Source organism: Mustela putorius, unplaced genomic scaffold, assembly GCF_011764305.1.
Source record: "Mustela putorius furo isolate JIRA1106 unplaced genomic scaffold, ASM1176430v1.1 tig00000228_pilon_pilon_pilon, whole genome shotgun sequence".
NCBI lineage: Eukaryota > Metazoa > Chordata > Mammalia > Carnivora > Mustelidae > Mustela > Mustela putorius.
The window spans coordinates 30,491,621-30,518,636 of record NW_025421322.1 but is presented as its reverse complement, the minus strand read 5'-3'; the positions used below and the strand labels follow the sequence as shown (position 1 = coordinate 30,518,636).

Below are 27,016 nucleotides of genomic sequence, written 5' to 3'. Positions count from 1 at the left end.
TGTTTTGTTTTGTTTTTTATTTGACAGAGAGAGGGAGAGAACACAAGCAGGCGGAGTAGAAGGCAGAGGGAGAGGGAGAAGCAGGCTACCTACTGAGTTAGGATCCTGACACGGAGCTCAATCCCAGGACCCTGGGATCATGACCTGAGCCAAAGGTAGTTGCTTAACCAACTGAGACACCCAGGTGGCCCCCCAGAAGGGATTTATACTTTATACGCTGCAGAGCTTCCCAAGAGGGATCTGATACAGTGTGAAAGGGTGCTGAGTGGAACACCTCTCAGAGGATGTGGTGTTCATTGGGTGTTGACTGTACTAAGCTTAGCGGAACAGACCTCTGAGGTAGGTCCACTATCACCCCCAGATTATAGATGGTGAGGCTGAAGCTTCACGAGCCAAGCGAACTTCTGCAACAGTAGTGGAGCTCGACTCCAGCTTTGTACTCTACCTGTCTTCTACCTGCCCTGTATTGGGGGCTCAACAGATGTGCAGTGCGTAGCTATATGGCGGCTGGATAGGTCCCTGAGAAGCTCTCCGTGAATGGCTGTTCAGTGTTTAATCGTGACTGCTTGTGAATGAATTGGTTCAATGTAGCTTCCCAGCAGTGTAATCCTGGGATGACTTCGGTGGTTCCTAGAGAAGGGGCCACACCGGTTATCGTGCCCATGGCTTGGAAGGGCCGGTGGTGGGGTGGGTGGGGACAGACCTCACAGACTGCAGGGACCTGATGGGGTTTCCGCCATCACCAATGAGTATAGTTTGTGTGGGCAGCACTGTGACATTTAATTCTTAAAAAATAGATGAGTAAAACAGTGATGTTACCGATCTTTCCATGATACATGCTCAGTGGAATCTGGGTTATTCCCGTCCAAGAGCTTTTGGCCTCATCCCGAAAAGCCACAGAGGCTGAACCCTGGTATTTGTTTCCCACTGTGTTTTCATAATTTTCTTGTTTTCTCACAGTGCTTAAGTGACACAAAACGCATGTGATAAACTTTAAAGTTCTAAGAAGGATTTCTGTATTTCTGGTGTGAGATGACCAGCCAGCCTACCACCACCTACCCCACCAGATGATTGGAACATTGTATTTATTTGAGAGCGAGTGAGTAAGAAAGTGCACACAAATGAGTGGGGGCAGAGAAACAGAATCCCCACTGAGTGAGGAACCTGAGGTGGGACCCCATCCCAGGACCCTACAATCATGACCTGAGCCGAAGGCAAACTTTTAACCCATTGAGCCACCCAGGCACTCCCTACCAGATGATTTGAAAGACGGTTGAGAATGGTGAAGAGTCTTGCTTTTACAATGTATTTATTAGGATTACACATAAGCTTTATCAGTATGAATTGGAACATTGGTATGAATTGGAACAAAATTATTATTTTATAATAATAAAAAATTTTTATCAGAAAGACAAGTTATCTCCCCAGAAGCCCTTTAGATTGAAAATGGCTTGGGGATTTGTCTTTCTCTTATGCCCCTGTGTCACAAAAGAGGACATTCAGAAACAAAACAATTCTGTGAACTGCTTGGATTAATGGAAAATTTCCCAAGCTATTCAGCCTTCCTGTGTTGTTTCTATGTTTTGAAGTGTTGATGTTGCTAATCTGTGAAGTATATTGTCATTTAGAAAGTTTGCCACAGTGTGTGTGTCCCTCCTTCCTCCCCTCCCCCACTTCTCTGTTCCCTAATGGATGTTTAAAATAGCCAGTAGTTTCTTGAACACCAGAGATTTTAAAATATGTTGCAGTCTTTGACACTTTTTTCTTTTCAAAGACAGAACCTAATTCTCTCCTCCTGAAATGTTGCCAGACTTACTACCTTCCTCTTATGAACGGAATGTGATGGAAGTGATACCATGAGATTTCCAAGACCAGTTCATTAAAGAGATTACTTCCACCTGAGTCTCTCCAACCCCCCATCACTTTTTTTTAATTAAATAAAGGCATTGCCTATTTAAGGATTTTATTTATTTATTTGACAGAGATCTCAAGTAGATGGAGAAGCAGGCAGAGAGAGAGGGGGAAGCGGAGCAGAGAGCTGGATGTGGGGCTCGATTCCAGGACCCTGAGATCATGACCTGAGCCGAAGGCAGAGGCTTAACCCATTGAGCCACCCAGGTGCCCCGCCCTCCATCACTTTTCCTAGAGGAAGCCAGCCACCCTCTTTGAGAGGAGACCGGTGAACCACGACTGAAGTGACTGCCAGCTCCAGTTGCCTGCAGGCCTGGTGATTTGCCACCTTGAGCTTTGTACAGGACTCTGGCTCAAAGCCGTAGACAAGGGATTCATAAGATTTCTGCCCTTGCATACATGGGCGTATGCATGCAAATCCCAGGCTCAGTGGAAGTCAGTGTGAGTCTCTAGAGAAAGAAGAGCTCACTGCTTGTCAATGCTGTTAAAAAAGCAAAGTGAAACATACCATACTCTATAAAATGAAAGAGGCATGTATTTCCTAGTATGCATGGGTGCACCAGATTTGTTGTTCTGTCAATGATTTAGTTGAGTTGCATTTGTTAATCTTTTTGAACAGTTATATTATTACATCCACATAAACTTTTCCTTGGGAGTAAAGACCAAGGATATTCCTACTACTTGGTCTTTTCCTATGATAATTTTTTTTCCACAAATCCAATGTGGATTTTATTATTAAATAGTGGCTTCCTTAAAATTCATGCCAAAATCTGTTTGGAATACATTTTAGCTTATTAGTAACACATGGTGCCCCTAGAAATACATAACATTGTTAGTCTGAAAGTTGGGACTCTTTAAATCCTTTAATTTTAGTGAATAAAAAAAAAAAAAAAACTGACAGTGGTATGTAATTTGATTGCAAGCATATGATATGGAAGTCTTATTTCCAAAATAGCACGCGATTGTCGTAAATAGTCTATAACTTTTCACATTACAGAAAAAAGCAGTTTCTCTTTGCCTTCCCCCTTTCGGTTTAGAATTATGGAGCGAGTACTTTTAGAAGAACATTTGTGTTTTCTAAAGCAAAATTAATGTGTGATGTTCGCCCCAGATTTTCATTTTGTTAATTTATCTATTTTAAGAAAGAGCCCAAAGTGTGTGACGAAATCTAAAGATTTTCCAGGTAAGGTGCTAAATTCATCAGTGGTAGGAAAGTGAATGGTTTTTTATCCAAGTAAGTTCATTTTAGCTCTTTTAGTTAAAATTTTGTCAAATTTAAAAGTTTAATAGGAAGAGAATTATGACCAAAATTGATAAATTAAGTTTGGTGTCTTACCATTGTATCATGTAATGGCATTTTTAGTCCTATAGTGTTCAGTGAGGAGAAAAAGGTTCCTAGAATATTAATAGAAAGATGTGGAGGCATAAAATGTCAAAAGGTATATACAAAAACAAAAAGCACCTGGTCTGTGTTTAGGAAATTTTATATATTTTTGCTGTTTTCCAAGTTTGTAGATTATGATCTGATTTTTTAAAAAAAATTTGAATTAAAGTAAACTTGTTAGTGAAGAAATAATTTTAAGCCCTCAGAAGTAGAAGACTTTAGATTGAAAGTGTAAATACCTTTTAGTGGTGGTAGTGGTCTAAGCAAAGTCTAAATAAATGACTGGGCCTGCAAGGCATTTTGCATTCGTGTGGGTCCGTCATTGCCCCTTAGGGGGTGAAAACAAAGTGAAATGACGAGTTCCTTCAGAATGGTCAAGGAAGGAAGTTTTTTCTAAAAGGAAGTATACTTATCCAGGAGAATATTACTCCTCAAATTGTGAAGGGATAAAATAAGGGGAATTTTAAAAACTGCATTTAGAAAATTGAAGTCTCTTTCTAGAGTAATGTTAGAGCTCTGGGCTGTTTAAGAAGTTCCAGTTTTCATATTCAAGCCATTGGCTGAAATACTCTGTTACTTAAAACCAGAGGCTCTCTGGGTGTTGGCGGGGTGGGGGATGGTGCACTGATCTTGTTGGCCTGGAATGAGGGCTCTCAACTTTAAAATGAGTTAATTTTTTTATGATGTATGCACTCATCTTATGGAAGCATTCTTCATAAGAAATTAAGTCTTTTTTTTTTTAAGTTGTTTTTTTGTTTTTTTTTTAAATTGTCAGAGAGGGAGAGAGCATGACTGGGGGCTAGGGAAGGAGCAGTAGGCAGAGAGAGAAGCAGGCACCCCGCTGAGCAAGGAGCCTGGTACCTGATGTGGGGCTTGATCCCAGGGTCCTGGGATCGTGACCTGAGAGCTGAAGGCAGACATAACTGACTGAGCCACCCAGGCGTCCCCAAAAATTAAGTCATTAATAAAATTGGGAGTGCTCATTCAACAACCATTACCTTGGGTTTCTCTTAAAGCCTCAAGATGAAGAGCAAAAATACTTGGTTTAAGGTAAATATTAAAACATGTCTTCTTGATAGTCCAGATTTTGTAGAAATAATGAATTACATGGGGCACGTGGGTGGCTCAGTAGGTGAAGCATCTGCCTTCAGCTCAGGTTATGATCTCAGGGTCCTGGAAGCAAGCCCCACATCAGGCTCTCTGCTCAGCAAGGAGTCTGCTTCTCCCTCACCTTCTGCCTGATGCTACCCCTGCTGTGCTTTCTCTCTCTGTGTCAAATAAAATCTTTAAAAAATTTTTAGAGATGATAAATTACTACCGACCCTTGTGGAATGCCTACTATGTGCCAGGTGCCTCATACACATTTATCACATCACGTCATTGTCTCAGCGGTCTTGTATGCAAGACAGTATTACCCCCACTTTCAGGGTTTAAATCACTTACACAGCTATTAAGTTTAAATTTAAACTGGTTTAAATTATTTACACAGCTAGTAAGTAGCTACAAGGTTTGAAACATAGGTCTCTGTGATCTTAAGGCTGCTGAGGCAGAATTGTCAGTATTTTTGCTTGTCCCTCTCCCTCTGTCCCTCCCCCCAGCTCGTATGTGCTCTCCCTCCCTCTGAAATAAGCAAATAAAGCCTTATAAATAAACATGCATACATACACACACACAAACTGGAGCAGGCACAGACTAACCGCACAGTGTGTCTCCACCCTCACTCCTGTTACCAGGTGCTCTGTAACTGGCATAGTTTATGAACAAACAGTGAAGCCCACAAACCACGTATTCTCTGACAGAGACCGCAGTGCCTCCCCCACAGCCTTAGCTGTGGACGTGTGGATGTTGTGGAATAGGTCACACAGATTTGGGATGGAATACTGGCTTAGCCCGGGGCAGGTGGCTGGGAGCACTTTGTCGGAGAATACTTTGAGTCGTTGTTTCTTCATTTCTGCCGGTGGAAAAATAGTTTCCACCTCATGCGACGGTTGTGAAGCCTCACTCAGGTAGTGTAGGCACCTATCGTGTCAGTGATGAGTGCTTCATCTTGCTCAACTCGAAGCTTTTGGAGATGGAGATTCAGAACAAACCTAGTTTGTCATCTTCGATCCACCACCACACAGATGTGTGTACGGTGCTTCTTACCCCCACTCCGCCTTGTTGGGAATGTTGGGAAGAGCATACTAAAAACATTTAATATGATGCTGGGGGACCCCTGGGTGGCTCAGTGGGTTAAGCAGCTGCCTTCCGCTCAGGTCATGATCCCAACGTCCTGGGATCGAGTCCCACATCGGGCTCCTTGCTCGGCAGGGAGCCTGCTTCTCCCTCTGCCTCTGCCTGCCATTCTGTCTGCCTGTGCTCGCTCTCTCTCCCTCTCTCTGACAAATAAATAAAATCTTAAAAAAAAAAAACATTTAATATGATGCTGGGATATAATAATCATCCGTGGTATTGAGTATAATTACAGCTGGTTGCAAAAATTCAGTCAACACTAGAAAAATTTTAGTCAGTATGTCTTCAAATTATTTATTCTTACATTCTTCCTTCTTTTTCTCTCTCGGATTCGAGTTGCATTTATGTCAGACTACTTGATATTCTCCCCCAGGCCATTGAGATTTTATTTTTAATCTTTAAACTCCTTGTGTTTCCGTTTGGATAATTTCTGCTTTCCTGTTTCCAAGTCTCCTGCTCATTTCTTCCTCAGAATCCGGTCTGCCATTAGTCTTATCCAGTTAATTTTTATTTCAGATACTGTATTCTTTTAGTTCTTGAATTTTCATTTGGTCCTTTTTCAAAACTTCTGTCTTTTCTGAAGTTCTTCATCTCTTCACCCATTTTATGCATCTTTTCCAATAGATACCTGAACATATTTGTAATATTTATTTTGAAGTCCAACAACTAAGTTGTCTCTGCTTCTGTTTCTTTTGACTGGGTTCTTCTCTTTTAGTTTTTGATTACATTTTTCTGTTTCTTTGCATGTCTAGTAATTTCTGTCTGCATGGTAGACATTTGAATTGTATGACATAGAGACTCTGGATTCTTTTGTCTTCCTGTGAAGTGTGTGGTGTTTTATTCTAGTACATGGTCAGATTTCTGATGATGACCATCACCTTGATCTTAGGGTAAGTTTATTTTAGTTTTGCTCATAGTCCCAGGATATAGCCCTTAGTCCTGCAGCACGTCCATACTCCTACAGCACAGTCCATCTCGGCTTTCAGCCCAGAATGTTTACCAAACCCTGCTAACTCTGTGGGATTTGAATTCCAGACTCCCTTAGGAGAAAAGCCAGTTATGGTTTTTTTCTTCTCTGGTGTGGTTTACTTCTTTGAAGGGTGATATCCTCCTCTGTTTCTATCTGCTTTTGTTTGCTCTCTAGTGGCTTTGAGTGGTTGTTTTGTATGTTTTGTCCATCATTCATATTTGTAATAAACAGGAACATTAGTCTGGTACAAGTCACTATGTCAAATTATCAATTGCCAATCTTTATGTATGAGTAATTCATTTATTAAGATATAAGGGATTGACAAAACATTCTTGACTCACACAGAGGTATTTTGTCATAGTTAGACCTATAATGTATGACAGTATATTAAAGTGACTTAGAGAGAGGTATGTCTTCGGCTCAGGTTTTGGATCACAAATACTTGAATATAGAAAACAGATACTTTGTTTATTCAGTCAAAACTGTTTACAGAATAGAGGAGAGGTGTGTAGCTGATTAAACCATAGGATGAGCAGTGATCCTTTGCCTCCATTCTTGAACTTAATGGTTTATTGTAAACTAAGTGTATTTACCTTATAGTCATACTTCGAAGTGCGTTTTACAGTCTGCGTGTATGGGAAGGGCACCTGGGTGGCTCGGTTAAGCATCCAACTCTTGATCTAAGGTCAGGTCTTGACCTCCAAGTTATAAATTTAAGACCCACCTTGGGCTCCACACTGGTCATGGAGCCGCCTTTAAAAAAAACGGGGCAAGGGCGCCTGGGTGGTTCAGTTGTTGAAGCATCTGCCTTCGGCTCAGGTCAGGATCACAGGGTCCCGGGATCAAGCCCCACATTGGGCCTGAGCAGGGAACCTGCTTCTCCCTTTCCCCTGGATTGTGTTCCTTCTTTCAATGTCTCTCTCTCCGTCAAATAGATAAATAAAATCTTAAAAAAAACAAAGCAAAGCAAAACAAAAACTCTGGGCTCTCAGCTCAGCTGGGAGTCTGCTTGAGATTCTCTTTCTCCCTCTGCCCCTCCCTCCATACTTCCACATCCTTGCTCTCTCTGTCTCTCTAGCATAAATAAATCTTTAAAAAGATAAAAAATGAAGCCTCCGCATATGAGAAATAACCCATGGAGTCAAAATAAACCTTGAAAATTTTTGTATGGCTAATGAAGTACTCTTGAAATATAACTCATTTGGTGTTTTTACATAGTATTGGCGTTCTTTTCGGAACCATGGTATTTAAAACACACACACATACCACACCCCACATACATAGTCTTTCACGCAGTTACCCTTAACTCAGGGGAAGCTCCCCCTGTGAACAGGTGAGGAAAGGGCAGACGGTACCCTCCCTCCTGCTCCCAGACTGCTCTCGCATCGTTGAGCAGGATGGGAAGGCGCATGTCTGTTTACACAGTTTTTGCTCCCTCTTTGCCTTGTTCTTCCAAATTCACAAAATGTCTCACAAATTAAAGGCACAGCTATGTGATACCATGTGGCTTTTGGTCCTTCCCAACTAATCCTTTGTACTGTTTCCATAAAGATTCAGTTTAGTGACTATCTAGTTTTCTTGTTGGACCACCCCTTTCTGCCTTGAGCAGACCCTCCCTGACAGTTACAGCCAAGATTCTGCGGCCGGCCTCTATCTTTCTGCCTTAGTCCAAGGCACATTTTTTTTTTTTTTAAAGATTTTATTTATTTATTTGACAGAGAGAAATCACAGGTAAGCAGAGAGGCAGGCAGAGAGAGGAGGAAGCAGGCACCCCGCCGAGCAGAGAGCCCGATGCAGGGCTCCATCTCAGGACCCTGGGATCATGACCTGAGCCGAAAGCAGAGGCTTTAACCCACTGAGCCACCCAGCCGCCCCAGTCCAAGGCACATTTGACCACGTTCTTGGATGGTTTATGTCTCATCAGACTGGGGTTGTGCTTCCCTGTATAATGACCTTGCAGCTAAACTATAGCGAAGTCTGGAGGAATGACAGGGTCTCCCATTTTATTTCATGTGTGGTTTCTCCCTCAGTTTGCTTAAATTCTGCCTCTCTCACACATGCTGCTTGACCACGTGGAGTCTCCCCTGTGAGGCAGACCCACCACAGCTCTTTTCAAAGAAAGCCCCATCTTAAGGCAGCCATGCTCTGGGATAATGAAGTGGTCGTGCATGTGTTGGATTCCATTTGTGGTTTGGATGTGGACGTGAATTTTAAAGTGTCTATCTCTAGGACTAGAAGTACTTTCCAGCTGACTCTTTAGCCAGGAAGATAACTATTTATTGATTTTTCTGACACCCTGCTTAGGTATGGAAATCAAGCAAGTTGTTATTGATTCTGAAGTGTTTTTCATAAATAATCAGTGCCTTAAGACGGAGTGATTGGAGGGTTGATGGAGGATGACTTGCGTGGCCAGTTTGTCACCTGCGTGCAACAGGGTGTTCTCGGATCTTCCATGTCTCTGAAAATGGATCGAACTTCTCCTTTTTCTTGTTGGAGGATTGCAGGAGGCTTGCACTCTGGAACACTTGGGGCTGGGTTTTTGTTGTTGTTTTTTCTTAATGGCATTTTCTATTTGTTTTCTCATTGTAGAAATATAGTTTATATTAACATGGTTGCATTAGAAAATACAAGTGAAAGAAGAAAATGCTTTTCAGCCGCATTTCGTGTTTTTTTTTTCTTTTTAAGATTTTATTTATTTATTTGACAGACAGAGATCACAAGTAGGCAGAGAGGCAGGCAGAGAGAGGAAGGGAAGCAGGCTCCCTGCTGAGCAGAGAGCCCAATGTGGCGGTCCATCCCAGGACCCTGAGATCATGACCTAATCCGAAGGCAGAGGCTTAACCCACTGAGCCACCCAGGTGCCCCAGCTGCATTTCGTTCTTAAACTCCTTTTCATTGCGTGGATCCTGAATCATACATGGTGGTTCCTAGGTCGCAGCGGGCACATTTGTATGCTCTGCCGTCCTTGTTCTCTTGCTTGCCCACACTCGGGGTGATGCCTTTTCCAGGAGCCCTGGGGTAGAGACGCCTGTATTGCTGCAGTGTTTGGGGTGTTGTATGCTGCCTGCACAGGGAGGAGCAGGGGAGGCCTTCTGAAGGAGCACTGGCTCCCAGGCCACAGCACGGGGGTGTGATCTCCACTCTGGCTGTGAGAAGCTGAGTGTTCCTTATTAAGTCCTTTCATTTCTCCAGACCTCTGTTTTCTTCTCTGTGAGAAAGAGAAGATGATCCCTACCTTATCTATTGATGAAGTAGTTAGTGCTTATGAAATGAGAGAAAGATTCTTTTGCAGTCTGTAAGGCACTGCGTATACCCTAAGGGGAGCCCGTGGGGTCCAATAAAGAGTGCCTTTTTCAGGGGCACTTGGGTGGCTCTGTTGGTTGAGCATCCGACTCTTGATTTTGGCTCAGGTCGTGATCTCGGGGTCATGAGATGGAGCCTCACATCGGGCTCCACGCTCAGTGCGGAGTCTGCTCATCCTCTCCCTCTACTCCTCCCCCTGCTCACACTGCCTCTCTCAAATAAATAAATGAGTCTTAAACAAAACAAAACAAAAGGCCTTTCTCCAGACACCAAAACCAGAGAGGCCTGCTTGCACGTTTCTGTCTCTTTTCTACATGTGTGCTTTTGCCTTCCCTCGGACTCTCGACTCTGCACTAATCGAGGGCAAGAAGCCCTGTCTTTAGATTCAGCTGACTTTCCTCCCTGATCCTTAATATTCTGGGGTCATCGATCCCTTTACAGTTGGAGAACAACAGACCCCCTCTGAATTATTAAAAACTTGAAAGGCAGAATTTTTCAGTTAATTTTAGGAGGTTTTGGAAGCCCTAAAGTTGAGGTCAGAAGCATTGATTAATTCAAATAGTACCTTAGTATGTAGAATATGCATATAACATATACAGTAATGAAAAAAAATGTTTTTAAAAATAAATATTGGAAATGTATGCTTTGAAACATTTTATTAACAGGTGTAGCTGATCACAAATAGTCTGGAGAGCACCGGTCTAGAGACACCTGTGCGGTCAGGTGGTCAGGTCCTATCCTAGCCTCCCTCATCTTCCAGGACATGGACCCAGTGAACTTTCAGTTAATCTCGAATTATTTAACACATAATTTTTAACCCAAGAAGCTGAAGCTCAGAAGGAGTGAGGCTGCAAACTTAAAGACCTACATAACCTTTCTATCACAGGGTAGGTGCTTAATGGAAGTTTGTGGATTAATTGTGAAATGTGGGGCCATATTTTTGATTTACACCTATTTACGAAAAGCTCAGCTCCTTCAGATGGTGGGCAGTCAGCTGTAGAAGGCACAAATAGGAGAGGAATGGTTGTCTTCTTCCTAGCTTTTCTTCGGGGGCAGATCTCAAAGCATGAACATTACCCAGAGAGAGAGCCATGAGCAAAGCCGTGTGATGTGGATTGTATCTGGCAGTTAGGAGGCCTGCGTGAGAGGGCATTGCTGCCCCTGCTGTAAGGGAGTGATGCTCAAGTGCCGTTTAAATGCTGAGTAATAGCCTTGTGGAACTCTGCGGGCATCTTGTCTTGGGGCTCTGCTAGTTAATGGATTTGTCAGTTGTTGCGGAAATGGGAGTTTGCACTCTGAGTTTCCAGATAACACCCTTGGGGCTGGAGCAGATTCTTGCAGAGGCTTGGCTAGAATTTTGAAAGAACAAATCCAAATTCAAAATGACCTTGAAAAATCAGAGGAATGAGTCGTCCCGAGTGGCATGGAGAAAGGCAATTAAAAAAAAATCCTTTCTGCCTTTAAAGATGTTGCTTTTAATCTTAGTAAGTATGTACCGAGTGATGGTGGGAAAAGAGGAGGAAATAGGGGCCCAGGGAAGTGAAGCAACTTGCTTATAACCCGGGGGCAGAGGCAGAGGGACAAGCAGAACCCCACTGAACAGGGACCCCAACGTGGGGCTGGAACCCAGGACCCTGGCTGGGTTCATGACCTGAGCTGAAGACAGACACTTAACTGACGGAGCCAGTCAGGCACCCTAGCTCTTCATTCTTCACGGTGTTGCTCAGGTGTCCTCTCTTAGGAGACCTCACTGGCTATATCCAGATTTTGTCTGTGTGTTCATTTATTTATCAGGTACTACATGGTGCCTACAAGACACTGTGTTAAATAAGCAATATATTTTCATGCAGAGGAAAGAAAATAAAATGCATCGCTGTTGGGTAAAGTAAATACTCAAAAGAAAATAAAGCTAAACGAAATAGAAGGCTCAGGAACTTTGGTTAACGTTAAAATCCTTCCTCATGCTATATAAAAGAGATATATTAGGTTGAATTAAAGCTTTCAGTGTTTTGTTTGTTTGTTTGTTTGTTTGTTTGTTTTTAAATACTGTATCCTAGAAGATTTGGGAACATAAGCTAGGTGGGAATCCCAAAATCTTCTGGGTAAAGACTGGTATGTTTAACGACATGAAATGTAAAAAGTTCTTTGTGGCAAAGGACACCGTAAACCGAGTGAGGAGACAAATGGGAGAAAATGTTTGCAGCACACACGACAACAGATTGCTGTCCCTTCTGCAGGAAGTCTCCCTACAGATTGACGGGGAGAAAACAAGCAGTGGAAACCAACAGGCAGGAAAGGAAATGTGAATGGACAGTAAAATAGGCCAAATACTCGGGCTTACTGTATAGTCCAGTTCTTCACGTCCTTGTGGCAAGAATTAAGAACAGTAACATCTATGTGCTAGTCTGGCGTTAGGGAAACACACTCTTCTGTTCGTCTTGCTGTTGGGTCTGTGCATTCCTACCAACAGCCTCTTTGGGAACATAGCAGTAGTTAAAATTTGAAGCGTGCACCCTACCCCCTAACAATTCTATTTTTTTGAATATATCTTTTCAGAGATAAAGTGACAGCATGTAAGCACTTATGGATAGAAATATTTATTTCAGGGGCTCCTGGGTGGCTCAGTGGGTTAAGCCGCTGCCTTCGGCTCAGGTCATGATCTCGGGGTCCCGGGATCGAGTCCCGCATCGGGCTCTCTGCTCGGCAGGGAGCCTGCTTCCTCCTCTCTCTCTCTCTCTGCCTGCCTCCCTGCCTACTTGTGGTCTCTCTCTGTCAAATAAATAAATAAAATCTTTTAAAAAAAGAAATATTTATTGCAGTGTTGTCTTTGGTAGAAGACAATGTGAGAGTCTCTCAGGGAGCTAGTTCTCCAAATCATGGTGGAGTTTACTGTGGAATATAATGACAGTTAAAATAATGAATTAGGGGCACCTGGGTGGCTCAGTCAGTTAAACATCGGCCTTCGGCTCAGTCCTGATCTCTAGGGTCCTGGGATTGAGCCTTGCATTTGAGGAGCTGCTTCTCCTTCTCCCCCTCCCCTCCCACTGCCCACCACCTGCTCATGCACTCTCTCTCTTTCAAATAAATCTTTTAAAGAAAAAAAAATCATATTTGGTAAGTAAGAAAAGGAGAAGAGACCCATTATATATGTATTTTTTTTAAGTATAGAGAAAGCTTTGCTGAAATTATTAATACATCACATTATTAACTTTGCTTATTTCAAGGAGGGTACTGGAGACTGGGAAAGGAAATGACCACTTTTATCTTTATATATTTCCGCCTTAGTGTACGAATTATTTTTGTAATTTTAAAAACAAATGGAATTAAAAATTTTGAAGGGCGCTTAGTGCGTCACAGTATGTATAGGCTCGTATAAAAGAATTTATCACTTCGCCCTCTATGCCAGCACTATAATTTATGACACATATTACATGGCTTTATTATCACAGTTATAGCTCATTGTATTTTATATGCCTGGCCCATGGCCAATACTCCGTATATTCCGAAGGAAGAAAAAAGGACTTGCTCCAGGAGACTTTATTACGTGCTTTGAGCGTCTGAGCACTGTTGGGAACTCAGACATTGCAAAAGGCTGAGGACCAAGTTAATGGCAAGCGTGCCTGGGAAGTTAAACTTACCTTTGATCTTGAATGAGTCAGGTTGAGGCTTGGGATTGTGACGGAGCAAGGTGGCCCAGAGAACCTGGGCGGTGGGGTCGGTGGGGGTGGGGGGGGGTGTTGTGAGGCTGCAGCGCAGGGATGCTTGTGCCCAGGCTGTGCTCCAGAGGAGTTCTCTGAGCTGGAGCCTGAGATGATAAACACAGTTGCGCTGGACTCTGGACCCAGAGGTGACTTAAATAGAGACACGGGGAGAGAAGCTGGGCTGCCAGGAGGAACTTCCTTTAACGTTAAAATCCTTCCTCGTGCTATATAAAAGAGATCTATTAGGTTGAATTAAAGCTTTCCCTGTTGTTGTTGTTTTTTAAATACTGAATCCTAGAAGATTTGAGAACATAAGCTAGGTAGGAATCACAAAAGTCTTCTGGGTAAAGACTGGTATGTTTGACGACATGAAATGTAAAAAGTTCTGTGTGGCAAAGGACATTGTATGGAAAGTTACGGAAGTGAGACTCACTTTGGGGTGAGCGACAGTTCCTCCCATATCATGAACACCCACCTTAGGCCAGACACTGGAGGAGGCACACTGTAGGCTTTTCGCATCCTTTTTGCGCAATAACCCTATTAAGGAGCATCACTGCGGTTGAGAAAGAGGAGTGTGAGATGAGGATCCAGATGGTCTTAGATCCACAGCTGGTAAATGGAAGACCTAGGATTTGATCGACAGTTGTCTTCTGTATCCTGGAACCCTCCAAGAAGTACCATGATATTTAGATTATACCTGAATGTCCATTAACATCAGAACTTCAGCTCTTAGTCTCAGAGTGAATGAAAGTAATGAAGATATTTTTAGAGGCATGCCACGTACTTTAGAGATTATACATCCGTCACATTTCACATATGAAAACCGAGACCCGGGGACACCTGGGTGACTTAGTTAAGCGTCGGCCTTCAGCTCATGTCATGATCCCAGAGTCCTGGGATCCAGTCCCGCATCGGGCACCTTTCTTGGCAGGGAGCCTGCTTCTCCCTCGGCCCGCCGCTCCCCCTGCTTGTGCTTGCCTGCTCTCTGTCTCTGACAGATAGATAAAATCTTGAAGGAAAGGAAGAAAGAATGGAAAGAAAGGGAGAATGGAAAGAAAAGAAAAGAAAAGAAAAGAAAAGAAAAGAAAAGAAAAGAAAAGAAAAAGGAGGGACGGAGGGAGGAAGGAAGCCAAGACCCAGAAAAGTACTTTTCCAAGGTCACAGATGGCCAGTCCAGACCGGAGGGAGTTTCAAACCCAGGTCTGTGTGCCACTTAGGCCATGTTCCTCCATCAGATGACGCCTCAGTAAACATTAGGCAGTGCTTGGTCAAGACGGGAGCTCTTAAGGATGGAGTTATTATGAATGCTTTCAAGGCTTTTCCTCATTAAATAGAAATAATCCTTCATGGTTTCATAATGTTCTCTGCTGCTGCTACTTTCCCAAAAGAGCTTTCACATTAATTATGACATCTTTACCTCTTAGCATTCAACCTCAAGGAGTAGGCTGGGTGTAGGTATTATTAGACCTGTTTTATAGACGAAATTAGGCCCCAGAGAACCGTAGTCACCTGACCAGGTCACATGATAGCGGCTGGAGCTAAGACCTAGATTTTCAGGTCCCTCAATCACTGGATATCTGACTCAAAAATAGCAGGGGTTCTATTCTAGGGGTTCCAGCACTTCCCCGAGCATAATGGTAAGAACACAGGCTCTATGGGCAGTGCCTGTGTCACCACTTTTCTGGGTGACCTTGGGCAGTCTGCTTCACTCCCTACACCAGGAAAATGGGGTAAGAATAGCACATCACCGTGAACATCAGGTGAAGTAATGCAGGACAAAAGCACAGTTTACGGCCCTTTAAGCAATCAAAAGTGTAACCGTAATTAATTATTCTTATAATTAATTGTTAACAAGTATTACTATTGTTATTATGTCATTATCATTTGTTGAGAAACGAGGTCTGTCTTATTCCCCTTCATTTCTTAGTGTTAATCATTTAGTAATCCCAAAATAGGTATTGGTGGTATGAGTTATGGCATCCTTGCTAGTCTTGGCTGAGCCTGTCCATGGGAAAGGATGGGTTTGGAATCCTGTGAGGGTAGGTTCCAATGTGGATTCACCAGTGAGCTTCACTTTTCTTATCTGTAAAACATTGCCCTGAAGGAGTTCTAGGATATTCAGTGTGATGGACCCCATCACAGAGCCGGTGCCTGAGAAGCAGCAGCCGTGATTATGGTGACAGAGTCAATGGTTGGGTTCACGGGCCAGTTGGGAAGTTTTGTCAAAGTTCCCCAGTTTGATAAGGCCTCCCACAGAGTGAGAATTAGACAAACATCTGTCAGAGAAGGGCCTGTTTACTATTTGCTGTGGTCCTGAAAATTCTAAGTAGGGTCTCATTGGAGGAGTATACAAGACGAGCGGGGGGGAGGGTAGAAGGAGAGAGAGAAGCGGACTCCCCACTGAGCAGGGAACCTGATGTGGGACTCAATCCCAGGACCCAGAGATCATGCGTGACCTGAGCCAAAGACGCACGCTTTACTGACTGAGCCACCCAGGAGCCCCATTTTTGAAGAATATTATTAAAGAGGAGATTATGCTGAGTGAAATAAGTCAAGCAGTGAAAGTCAATTATCATATGGTTTCATTTACTTGTGGAGCATAAGGAATAACATGGAGGACATTAGGGGGAGGAAGGAAAAAAGGAAGGGGGGAACTGGAGGGGGAGATGAACCATGAGAGCCTATGGACTCTGAGAAACAAACTGAGGGTTTTAGAGGTGGGGGAGGACGGTGGGCCTGGTGGTGGGTGTTGTGGAGGACATGTGTTGTGTGGGGCACTGGGTGTGGTGCACAAACAATGAATCTTGGAACACTACATCAAAAACTAATGACAGAATATATGGTGACTAACATAACATTAAAAAAAAAGAAGAATTGGGGCTCCTGGGTGGCTCACTGGGTTGGGGCCTCTGCCTTCTGCTGAGGTCATGATCCCCGGGTCCTGGGATCAAGCCCCATGTCAGGCTCTCCGCTCCACGGGGAGCCTGCTTTCTCCTCTCTCTGCCTACTTGTGATCTCTGTTGGTCAGATAAATGAATAAAATCTTAAAAAAAAATAAAAAGAAAGAAAAATATTATTTTTTTTAAAAAAAGGAGTATTGAATTTTAAAGTATTCTCAGGGAACTTGTTAACTACTAGAACCCCGGAACATATACTCTGAGGGCTGTCCCTGACTTGGGAGGGTTGCTGAAAGCTCTGTCACCAGCTGGAGGATGCCAGGCTGACTCCACCACAGTGGCCCCCACTGGGCGGCCTGGGGCTGTCATCCCTGTTGTCCTCATCATGAACATTTATTGAGCTTATCTTGCACTGTGCACTTGGCATGCAGTAACTTAATCTCCATAATACCTCCGTGAGGTAAGTACCATTGTTACGTCCATTGTACAGCTGGGGAAGATGAGGCTTAGGAAGGTAGTAAGGTACTTGACCAAAACACCATGCAGGTTTATTGATAGACCTGGGATTTGATTCTAGATCTTTCTCACTTTAGGATGCGGGAGAAAATCCCCAGCTCTGAGATCTTAAAAAAATGTAAGAGTAAAATCCCGGTAGGAGCTGTGTGACCTCAGACTCGTTTTTGCATCTAAATAATGAGGATGATAACAGTACTTATCTTCCAGTCCGATTAATAAGAGTGAATGAAGCCATGGACGTGAAGTGCTTAGTGCAGTGACTGGCATATACTGAGTACTCGACAAACTAGCTATTATCACTATTATTACTGAAATAGTAAATCACTGCTTTGGTATTGCTGTGGGGCTTAAGTGTTGAAATGTATATAAAGGCCCTTTCAAGCTGCATGGAACATATTAGGTGATTAGTATATGTTAGTCATCGCCCCCAAAGAAATGCTAGCAGCTGAAATCCTAAGTGGCCCGTTCTGGTTTGGCTGGTAAGACTGTATTATTTTGTACTTTTTTCAGAATTGAAAGGAGTCACCTAGCTCTTAGAATTGTCTTCCATTCTGCAACAATACCACGAATGCCAGAAATTCCCTAAGGATATTCGAAAAGCATGGATCTGTAGTGGCTGGGTCAGATTTCTCTCTTTCCTTGTTCTGTTCTTTTATCAAGTCTCCATCCTCACCTACTTTCCCCAGCTCCGACTTGACCAGCTTCCCAAAAGTCTGCTAGCACTTAGGTAGACCGAGGATCCCAAAACAGAGCTTACTCTGTTCCCTGAAAGGTGGTGATCAGGCCATTTTCTGCTTCATGAGCCCTCCTACTCAGTCACACCTGTATCTGTGACAGTGTTCCCCACCAAAGCCCTGTAGCTCTCTCTTCTTCGCTAAACCCCTGAATTTACCTTCTGTTCATCTGCTCGGGGCACTCTGTCATAGGCCCCGCCCTCTGCCTCTGCCCTTGTGCTGTCCTCCACCAGAACCCTGTCTCCCTCCCCTCTGGGACCCTGCACCTGCGGAAAACCTGCCTGGTAAACCCTTCATTTTGTACAAAGGGGTGCATGTGTTTATAGAATTTTGCTAATGAATTGTTACTGTTAGATTTGTAATATATGTTAAAAAAAAAAAAAAACTTAAAACATGAGACTTATGTTCCTATGCTGTTTGATTTTAAATACATCTCCCTGATTTGTAACTAATCCCGGCCCTAAAAGTAATGGTGACTGATTTTTTTGGAGGCAGATGCCACATGCCAAGTACTGTTTCAAGTACCTTACTGTTATTTCCCACTATTTCTGCCCTCAACAGGATTATTAGTACTGTCCCCAGATGTGCTTCACTAAACTATGATTTTTCAGATATATCTTTACTAAGAAATCTCACCCATATATACCTATGTCTGATTAACATACACACACATGCTTATGCACGTAAATATACATGCTGACTGTGTGGTGGTTCATTTATGGAATTAGCAAAACATGCAGGACCCATGACCTCACCTATACTTACTTACCAGTCTCCCCTTCCACCTCTGTGACATCACATTTGATGTTCATCTTCTCTTCCTTGAAGGGTTCTGGTGAGGGTTAAATATATTGTAAAAAAAAAGCGCTAGGGTCAGAGAAGGTTCTCAGCCAATTCCAGTGCTCCCTTCCTAAGGCCTGTCTCTGACTTAGCCAAGTCTGTCTGTCTTTTGGATGAGTCCATCATCTTAGATAGACTAAGAGCTTCTCTTAATTCTTTCTAAACTCTTCATGCCATTCCAAACTCCGGAGAGTGGTTTTGTTGAGGGAGGGAGGGAAGAGATTGGGGTTGGGGGAGAGAGGAAGCATTCTGCAACACTTTATTTCGTAAACTAGTTGGTGTGTACATGAGTGTTCCATTCATCTAAAGAGTATGATAAATGTCATCTGAAGTATTTTCTAATTCCAAGCAAACAAACAAAAACTTTCTAACCTTATGTTTTACTAGAGACACTTCTTTGAACACAGTGAAATGAGCAGCTGAATTGCTTTTTTGCTGGAGAGTGTCAGGTCTGGTGGGATTCTCCCGGGTGAGGTGAGGCTGTTTGGCCTTAGAGGGAAGGAATCAGGGATAATTCCAGTTTATGAGGAGATCAAACATGTGCATCCTGTCTGTCGAGCTGATGTAGCCTTTCTTTTGTGTTTTCCTGAGCCACTTCCCTCAGTTACTTGGGCAGTAACCAGAGCTGCATTTTATCTTTTTTAATATCTCAGCCTGAAATGCTGACATCCACTCTAGGCATCATGAATTTTTGATGTGGCGTTGATAGGAAGGCTGCTGGGGCTCACTGCATTTCACCGAAGCGCCCTGACACCCGTTTGCTTCCGTGCACGGACTTTCTTCTTGGGTGCTTCCCCGTGAGGACTCACAGTGTGTTCTGTCAGGGCCCATGGCTGCCGGGCAGTCATGGAGAGTGTATTCGAGAATGCAGTACTTTTTTTTTTTTTTTTAAGATTTTATTTATTTATTTGAAACAGAGAGAGAGAGACAGCAAGAGAGGGAACATAAGCATGGGGAGTGGGAGAAGGGACCTCCCTCCGAGCAGGGAGCCCGATGCAGGGCTTGATCCCAGGACTCGGACTGACTGAGCCACCCAGATGCCCCGAGAATGCAGTACTCTAGATTTTCCTCTCAGTTATTCAGCAGTCTAGGAGTAAGAAGAAAATGCTTCTGAAATTCCTGAAAAGGAGGAAATCAACACATTCAAGTCTCCCATCCAAGTACTAACCAGGCCCGACCCTGCTTAGCTTCCGAGATCAGACGAGATAGGGCGCATTCAGGGTGGTATGGCCGTAGACTCAAGTCAAGAGATATTTACTGAGCCCTCACTCCTTAAGCATGGCTCACGGAACACAAACACCATGGTATTTGTTGGGTGGGGACGCAGAGATGAGCAGGAGGTAATCCCTGCCTCTCCTGGTCTGGTGCCAAGGAAAAATCTGTATTTACACAAATATGATGTGATGTGGTGGAAAGTATTGCAAAAGAGAGACAGAGAATTATAGGCAAGGAAGGAAAGCTTCATAAAGAGGTATCGAAGGAAGCCTTTAGAGATATTATTTTGCCAGACACAGTTGTCTTAGATACTTACCATTGATTTATTCATTCAGTAAGTATTGTGCATCTCTTGCGGGCCTGCATACAAATCCGTGCTCCCCTGTCCTCCACCACAAAGGAGGAGAGAAGTGGGGAGTCCAGGCATCTGAAATGCCTCCCCGTGGAAGTGGTGCACCTCGGCTGTGCTCATTTCCTTGGTCGGTGTGTCATGTTCCATGCCTGCCTCCCTTAAGGGTGTAGAGATATGCGGTACTGCCTCCCACAGCCTGCAAGGATGGGGCACCTGGGTTTCTGTTCTAAGTGTTGACATTTTCTAGAGGAGTCACAGATCTGATGCACAATTTAATAGAGTCACACTGGATGCTGTCTTATAGTGGATTGTAGGGGAGCAAGAGCTGGAATAGAGAGGCTTGTAGGAAGCTTTTGCACTGGTCAAGGCAAGAGATGACGTTAGATTGGGTTGATCACCATGGGGATAGTGAGAAATTGTCAAATTTTTGGCTGTATTTTAAAGGTAAAGGCAATAGGATTTGCCAGTGGGCTGCATCCGGGATATGAGAAAGAAAAATCAGTATGACCTGATGGGTTTAAGTCCTCACAGCTACGAGAATGTATTTGCCATTAGCGGGGACTGAGATACAAGATCTGCAGAGGAAAAAGAGGGTTAGGGGCAGAACTTTAAGGCTTTGCTTTTTAGCATGTCAAGATGAGAGTTATTGGGGATCCCAGTGGAGATATTGAGTAGCAGTTGATACAGAAGTCTGTATTTCAGAGGTGGGATCTAGGCTGAGCTGCCAGTTTGGGAGTTCTTAGCTGATAGAAGTTATTCAAAACCACAGACTAGGTGAGATCCAAGAGTGAGCATAGATAGAGAAGAAGAAAGGCCCAAGGCTCTCCAACATGAGGAGGTCAGGGAGATGAAGATCCAGCAAAGACATTGGAAAGGAGCAACCATGAGATAGGAGGATGGTCAAGAGAGCATGGTATCCTGGAAGCCAAGCAGAGAGTGTTTCAAAGAGGCGGGAGCAGTTGTTACTTATGGAACACCCACTCTTTTGAGAAACTTTGGATACTTTATATCAGCTCATCAGCACTCCAATCATGTAAGATAGTATTAGGCTCATTTTACAGATTGGAAAACAAAGCTCAGAGTGAGATTTATTAATGCCTCTGATGGACTGCAAAAGTAAAAAACTGGTAAGATACCAAGCTTATAGGTTGTGAAACCAGACTTGAAACATAAATCCATCTGATCCATGCCTGCACTATTTGCATCAAGAGATCATATTGGGGGGGGGAGGAGGGGGCTTTAAAAATGCTGTTCCTCAGACCTGAGGCTTATACAGAATTAAAGGAAATTAAATTGAGTTGCATAGAAAGAAACATATTAGAACCCTTGGATTCTTTTGCATTTCAAGATAGATTTTTTAAAAAGATTTTATTTGTTCATTTGAGAGAGAGAGAGTGACTGGGAGGGAGAGGGAAAGAGAATCTAAAGCAGACCCTGTGCAGAGCACAGAGCACGACCCTGAGGTCACAACCTGAGCCAAAACCAAGACTTGGACACTCAACAAACTGAGCCACCCAGGTGACCCCCAAGACTGAGTATTTTTTAAAGATTTTATTTATTTATTTACTTACTTCAGAGAGAGAGTACATGTGTGAGTGTGAGTGGGGGAGAGGGGCAGAGGGAGGAGGAGAAGCAGGCTCCCCACTGAGCAAGGATCCTGATGTGGCACTCAATCCCAGGACCCTGAGATCATGACCTGAGCCAAAGGCAGCACTTAACTGAATGAGCCACCCAGAGGCCCAAGGTTGATTTTCTTTTTTTTTTTTTTTAAGATTTTGTTTATTTATTTATTTGACAGACAGAGATCACAAGTAGGCAGAGAGGCAGGCAGAGAGAGAGGAGGAAGCAGGCTCTCTGCCGAGCAGAGAGCCCGATGTGGGGCTCGATCCCAGGACTCCGGGATCATGACCTGAGCCGAAGGCAGAGGCTTTAACCCACTGAGCCACCCAGGCGCCCCCCAAGGTTGATTTTCTAAGGAGAATTTTCTCCTTGTTCCGTGATCATCATAGTTTCTTAGTGGAAATACAGTTTGCTTTAAATGTGATAATTTGACTCCTCACCTGTGGGGGGTCCATGAATTCCCTGGGATGTAGGCGAACTGAACACTGTAGAAGAACAAGGGGAACCTTGGTTTAATAGAGTGAGTAGAGACATTCAGTGCTCCGCTGACCACCTCTGCACATGTTCAATGAATAATTGATGCAGTTTCTCTTTGCCTTCCTTTCAGGAGTATCTAGTGATCAATCAGGGTTCAAAATAACTCGTCATTGTGGCATATAATAGTTCAGACTCCTCTCTCCTTCTTTTTTAGATCACGTACAAAATGAAGAAAACTATGCACAAGTTCTTGACAAGTTTGGAAGTAATTTTTTAAGTCGAGACAACCCAGATCTTGGCACTGCTTTTGTCAAGTTTTCTACTCTTACAAAGGAACTGTCCACGCTGCTGAAAAATCTGGTAAGCCATAGCATAAGGGATTTTTTTTTTTAATTACAGCCTGATTGAAGTACAATAAGAAGATAAGGAGAACAATCTACTAGTCTTCTCCCCAACCCCCAGTCCTGGGGGTGAAAAAAATTTAAAAAAAAAATTTTTTTTTTAAGTCTCAGGTATGGAGTCACATATAAAAAAATACCATTGTAAAATTCTTAGATCCACCTGATAACGGGTTAGATTTCTTGAGTCAGAGAAACTGGTTAAGCTGAACTCTCTTGTGCATTCTGCCACAGTTCTGGTTTCGGTTTTGTTTTAGGTAGCATTCAGCAACTCATGCTTTTTAATTAGTTAGAAGAGTGATGATTTCCGTGTCAAACATACTCTGCAAGTATGCACTACAAGGGGTAGTCCTCACTCATATGAGGACAAGTGAGCATCTTGGTCTCTGCTTTACAAATAATGAGCCTCCCCAGTTCTTCACATCTTTCAGCCCCCTACCAAGAGAAATTTTTTGAGATTGGGGGAACCCATGGTTACTGAAGTTGATGACAAGAAGAATCCCCAAAAGTCTGGGACAGGAGAGGTGCTGACCCCAGGAGGCGGACACAGAGTTGGGGGTGGGGCGGTCTCTTTGGCAGGCACTCGAGGATTCCCGCCCTCACACCTTGTTGACACTAGAAGGTTCGTTCTGGGTGGCACTACCACCCACAATTTCTTAAGCAAGTCTCTCTTCTCCAAAGTCCCAGGAGATAGACATACAGGGAGGTTGAGTGGAGCCAAAGGAAAACTACATCACACTTTTCCTCGTCTCTCAGTATGACACCTTTCCCCCCTTGAAGAACTCAAGCTCAGGATGTCTTGACCCTGGATCATTTACTCTTCTACTAGATAGGCTTCTCTGGCCTTACAGGAGAATCTTGTCACAGATCTGTTTGATACAAATGGCTACTTTACAGATGAGTGTACCATATTGGAAAGATGAAAATGGCCTTTCTGTAGTGTATTAACCTGGATATTTGACCAATCAGAATATCGTCATTTTTTTTCTATCATACTAGATGAATACATGCATATGTCTGTCTTCCTCACAGCTTAATTCTAATTTGTGGGTTATACCATTAAATTAGTCTCCTATAGGGCGCCTGGGTGGCTCATTTGGATGGGTGACTGCTTTTGGCTCAGGTCATGATCCTGGAGTCCTGGTATCGAGTCCCGCATCAGGCTCCCTGCTCGTCAGGGAGTCTGCTTCTTCCACTGACCTGTCTCCTCTCATGCTCTCTCTCTCTTGCTCAAATAAATAAAATATTAAAAAAAAAAAAATTAGTCTCCTATAGTGACAACCAATCATAAAATAAAGGTTGAGAGTAGAAATACGTCTTATTTTCAAAAACTTTTGAAAGGGTAATTTTGAACTTAGGACCAACACATTCCTACACTTTGGGGTATATTTGACAAATCCATGATATCTCCATGAATCTTAGAGTATTTAAATCTCTTCTATTCAGAAGCAGGCCCTCATTTCTCCTTCCTCTGTTACTGCCTGTCTTTCTGCCGATTGCATGCTCAGAGGCTGTGTGGTGGGAAGAAAGGAAGTGAAACAGGACTCCAGCTGTTCACTTGGGTAATAACTGGTAACAGCCTTACTCAGGGAGGAAGTTCTGTTTTCCCCCGGCTAGGTGTTTTCACAGGGCTATCTTGCTAACCTTTAGTTTCCGGGACACCAAATGTATTTGGCTTTAGTCGAATTTCATCGCTTGCACGTTTCCTGGACCAGTGCAGCCCTGCACTCCCCTTTACTGTGGGTTCCTATCCCCAGTTCACATTGGCCCCCAAGGCAGTGGTCTCTTGGGCATCATTCACCACCTGTATTTGCTGACCCAGTAATACATTTGCTGACCACCATAACAGAAACCACTGATTTGTACTTGACACTTCGATGAACCTGGCAATGTGCATGGTAGATTTCTTACTCCGCACCTTACAACAATCCTGTGGTTATTATACCTTCAATCCAGATGAGAAAGTTGAGGCATGTTATTATTTAACTTGTCCAGGTACATTGTTAGTAAGTAGATGTGTACCCAAGTCCACTGTGTCTACCACCCCCTCTGTTATACTGCCTCTGTCATCTGACTTGGTGGTTGTGTTTCCCCGTGAGAAATGCTGATCTCAGTGGTCCCCTAAACAGACTCCAAGCTAAGCAGCATGCTTTCTTCTTCCTTGTCCTCTCTCCTTTAAGGGTTAGAAGACTAAGAAAGATCAATAGAAATTGCTAGAAGGCTCAGTTCATTTAATTAAAACAAAAACCAACATTTATCTCTTTGAAGAGAGTGGTGGCGTTCCTGGTGAGGGAGCAGGTAGACAAATCCGTTTGTACTCTAGTTGGTTACTAAGGGAACACTGTCCTGATTGAGTAAAAAGCCAGTCCCAGGAGTTTATACAACCTGACAACAGTTTCAACAGCTTGATGCTTCCCTTTTTATGTCCTGCCAGGAAAGGCTAGAGCAGAGCAGACAGGTGGATGGGGCCAGGCCTTGGAGCCGGAGCTCAGAGGAAGGCACGCCCCTAGGAGGGACAGAGTTCCAGGACAGCTTGCCGCACCTCCAATCCCCAGACAAGCTCCTTAGCTTGCCCAACCCCTGAGTGTTCCTCAGGAGAGTCCTGAAAACCCTGTTAAGCTAGTGGAGTCTGGAAACATTAAGCAATAATGGTCACAGGTGGCATTCAGGGAGTAAGAGAAAAGAAGATACTTTGGTATTTTTAGCCTTTCTAAATTGTATCCTCACAGCAAATACCAAATGTCTGCTGTGTTCCAGGGTCTGTGTTACATACTGAGAAAGGCCATTTTCTAATTAAGATAGTACATATTATGGGTATTTTTAACAAAAGTTATTAAAACATTACCTAACGTAGAGGAAAGGGTGGATTTGGGGGTGAGGTCTAGCTTTCTGCTTTTGACTAACTCTAGAAAGAGAAGAATTTTCATCATGTTAACTTGTAAGTAATCCTTATTGCAACTGTATCGGGTTGAGGAATTTCTGAAGGGTTGGTCCTGAGACATACGACCCACTAAGTGATGATAAGGATCTCATCGCCTTGCCGGTGTGTGTTTTCGTTTTCTAGCCTTCAGTGATTGTGGAGGGTGGGATGATCACGTGGGTAGAGCTGCTCGGACGTGGGCGTTACGCTCAGACAGGGCCGAGGCTGTCTGCCCTCGTCCAGCCTCTGACTGCCATCTGGCAGGTGTGTGAGGACTGCGAGGAGGGTCGTGGTTGTAACTGTTTACCCTGTGAGCCTGCACCAGAGTCAATGGACCAAGTCAGGCTTAAAGTAACTCCCTTCCCTGCTGCCCTTTACATACTAGAAAACAGTTTTTAGAGAAAATTGTTTCACCTCATAATGGAGGATGAGGGAGGCTGTGATGGCTGGGAACTGGAAGCTGGGTCTCGGTCAGACCTGGAAGACCAGCTCCCAGCCGAGTAGCCTTATTGCTTTAAGCTAATGGTGGAACTTCTCCAGTGCTAGTCTCCTTATCTGTTACCTGGTACCTGTGGGACCTCATGGAGATAACAGGGTTGAACCCCAAAGCACAGTACTTGACATGTGGCATTTGCTTAACAAATACAAGTTTTTATTCTCTTATTTATAATTCTGTCTCATTTATAATTATTTTATTATTACATCTTCTCATTTGATCTTTATGGCAACTCCCTGGGTGAAGGTGGGTATGAATAGTCCTGTTCCATTTTACAGATAAGTGCTCCAAATCTCCAAAAAATAATATGCCTGGGGAATAGTGGAGTGGGAGCTTGATTCCAGGTCCCCTGACATGCCCTGATTCAGCGATGGCGTCCCCCAGCAGTTACAGATTAATGGCATTGCCTTCGCAGATCATGGGTGCTTATGGCCCACCTGGCTTGGCTAGAACCTACATGAGTAGCCATAACCCCTGTTTGTGTTTAACTTGAAAAATTATTTCTTTTTTTTTTTTTTAAGACTTTATTTATTTATTTGACAGACAGAGATCACAAGTAGGCAGAGAGGCAGGCAGGGAGAGAGCCCGATGCGGGGCTCGATCCCAGGACCCTGGGATCATGACCTGAGCTGAAGGCAGAGGCTTTACCACTTAGCCACCCAGGTGCCCCTTGAAAAATTATTTCTTATCTACTTTTCTGTTTCATTTCCCTCATCAGTGAGTTATAATAAATTGAAAAAAGAGTATTAGCTAGAAGCTCATAAATTTGTGGTCTTAGGACCCCAATCTTAAAAATGATCAAGGACACTGAAGAGTTCTTGTTAATGTGGGCCATTTCTATCCATACTTACTATTTTATCACTTAAAATTGAGAAATGTTGAAGTCTCTTAATTGATTATGTTGCAATATGCTATTTGGTTGAAGTAGACAAAAAATACAGCCTCACAGAGAACTATATATTAGAGAAAGAGGAGAACTTTAAGAATTCAGGTGATTACCAATATAAGAATAGTTAATAGCAGTGTGAATCTGAAACCCTGTGTGTGGCA

The 27,016-nt window shown here is 43.4% G+C and overlaps 1 protein-coding gene across 4 annotated transcripts in view; it reads left to right on the top strand.

The window, feature by feature from the left end:
- Positions 1-27,016, top strand: part of ASAP1 (ArfGAP with SH3 domain, ankyrin repeat and PH domain 1) — a 350,132-nt gene that overhangs the window by 201,274 nt on the left and 121,842 nt on the right. For all 4 annotated transcript variants that reach the window (XM_045078132.1, XM_045078133.1, XM_045078130.1 and 1 more), the window contains exon 5: positions 22,367-22,512. In XM_045078132.1, the coding sequence (XP_044934067.1) occupies positions 22,367-22,512 (146 nt within the window). The remainder of the gene's footprint in view (positions 1-22,366; positions 22,513-27,016) is intronic.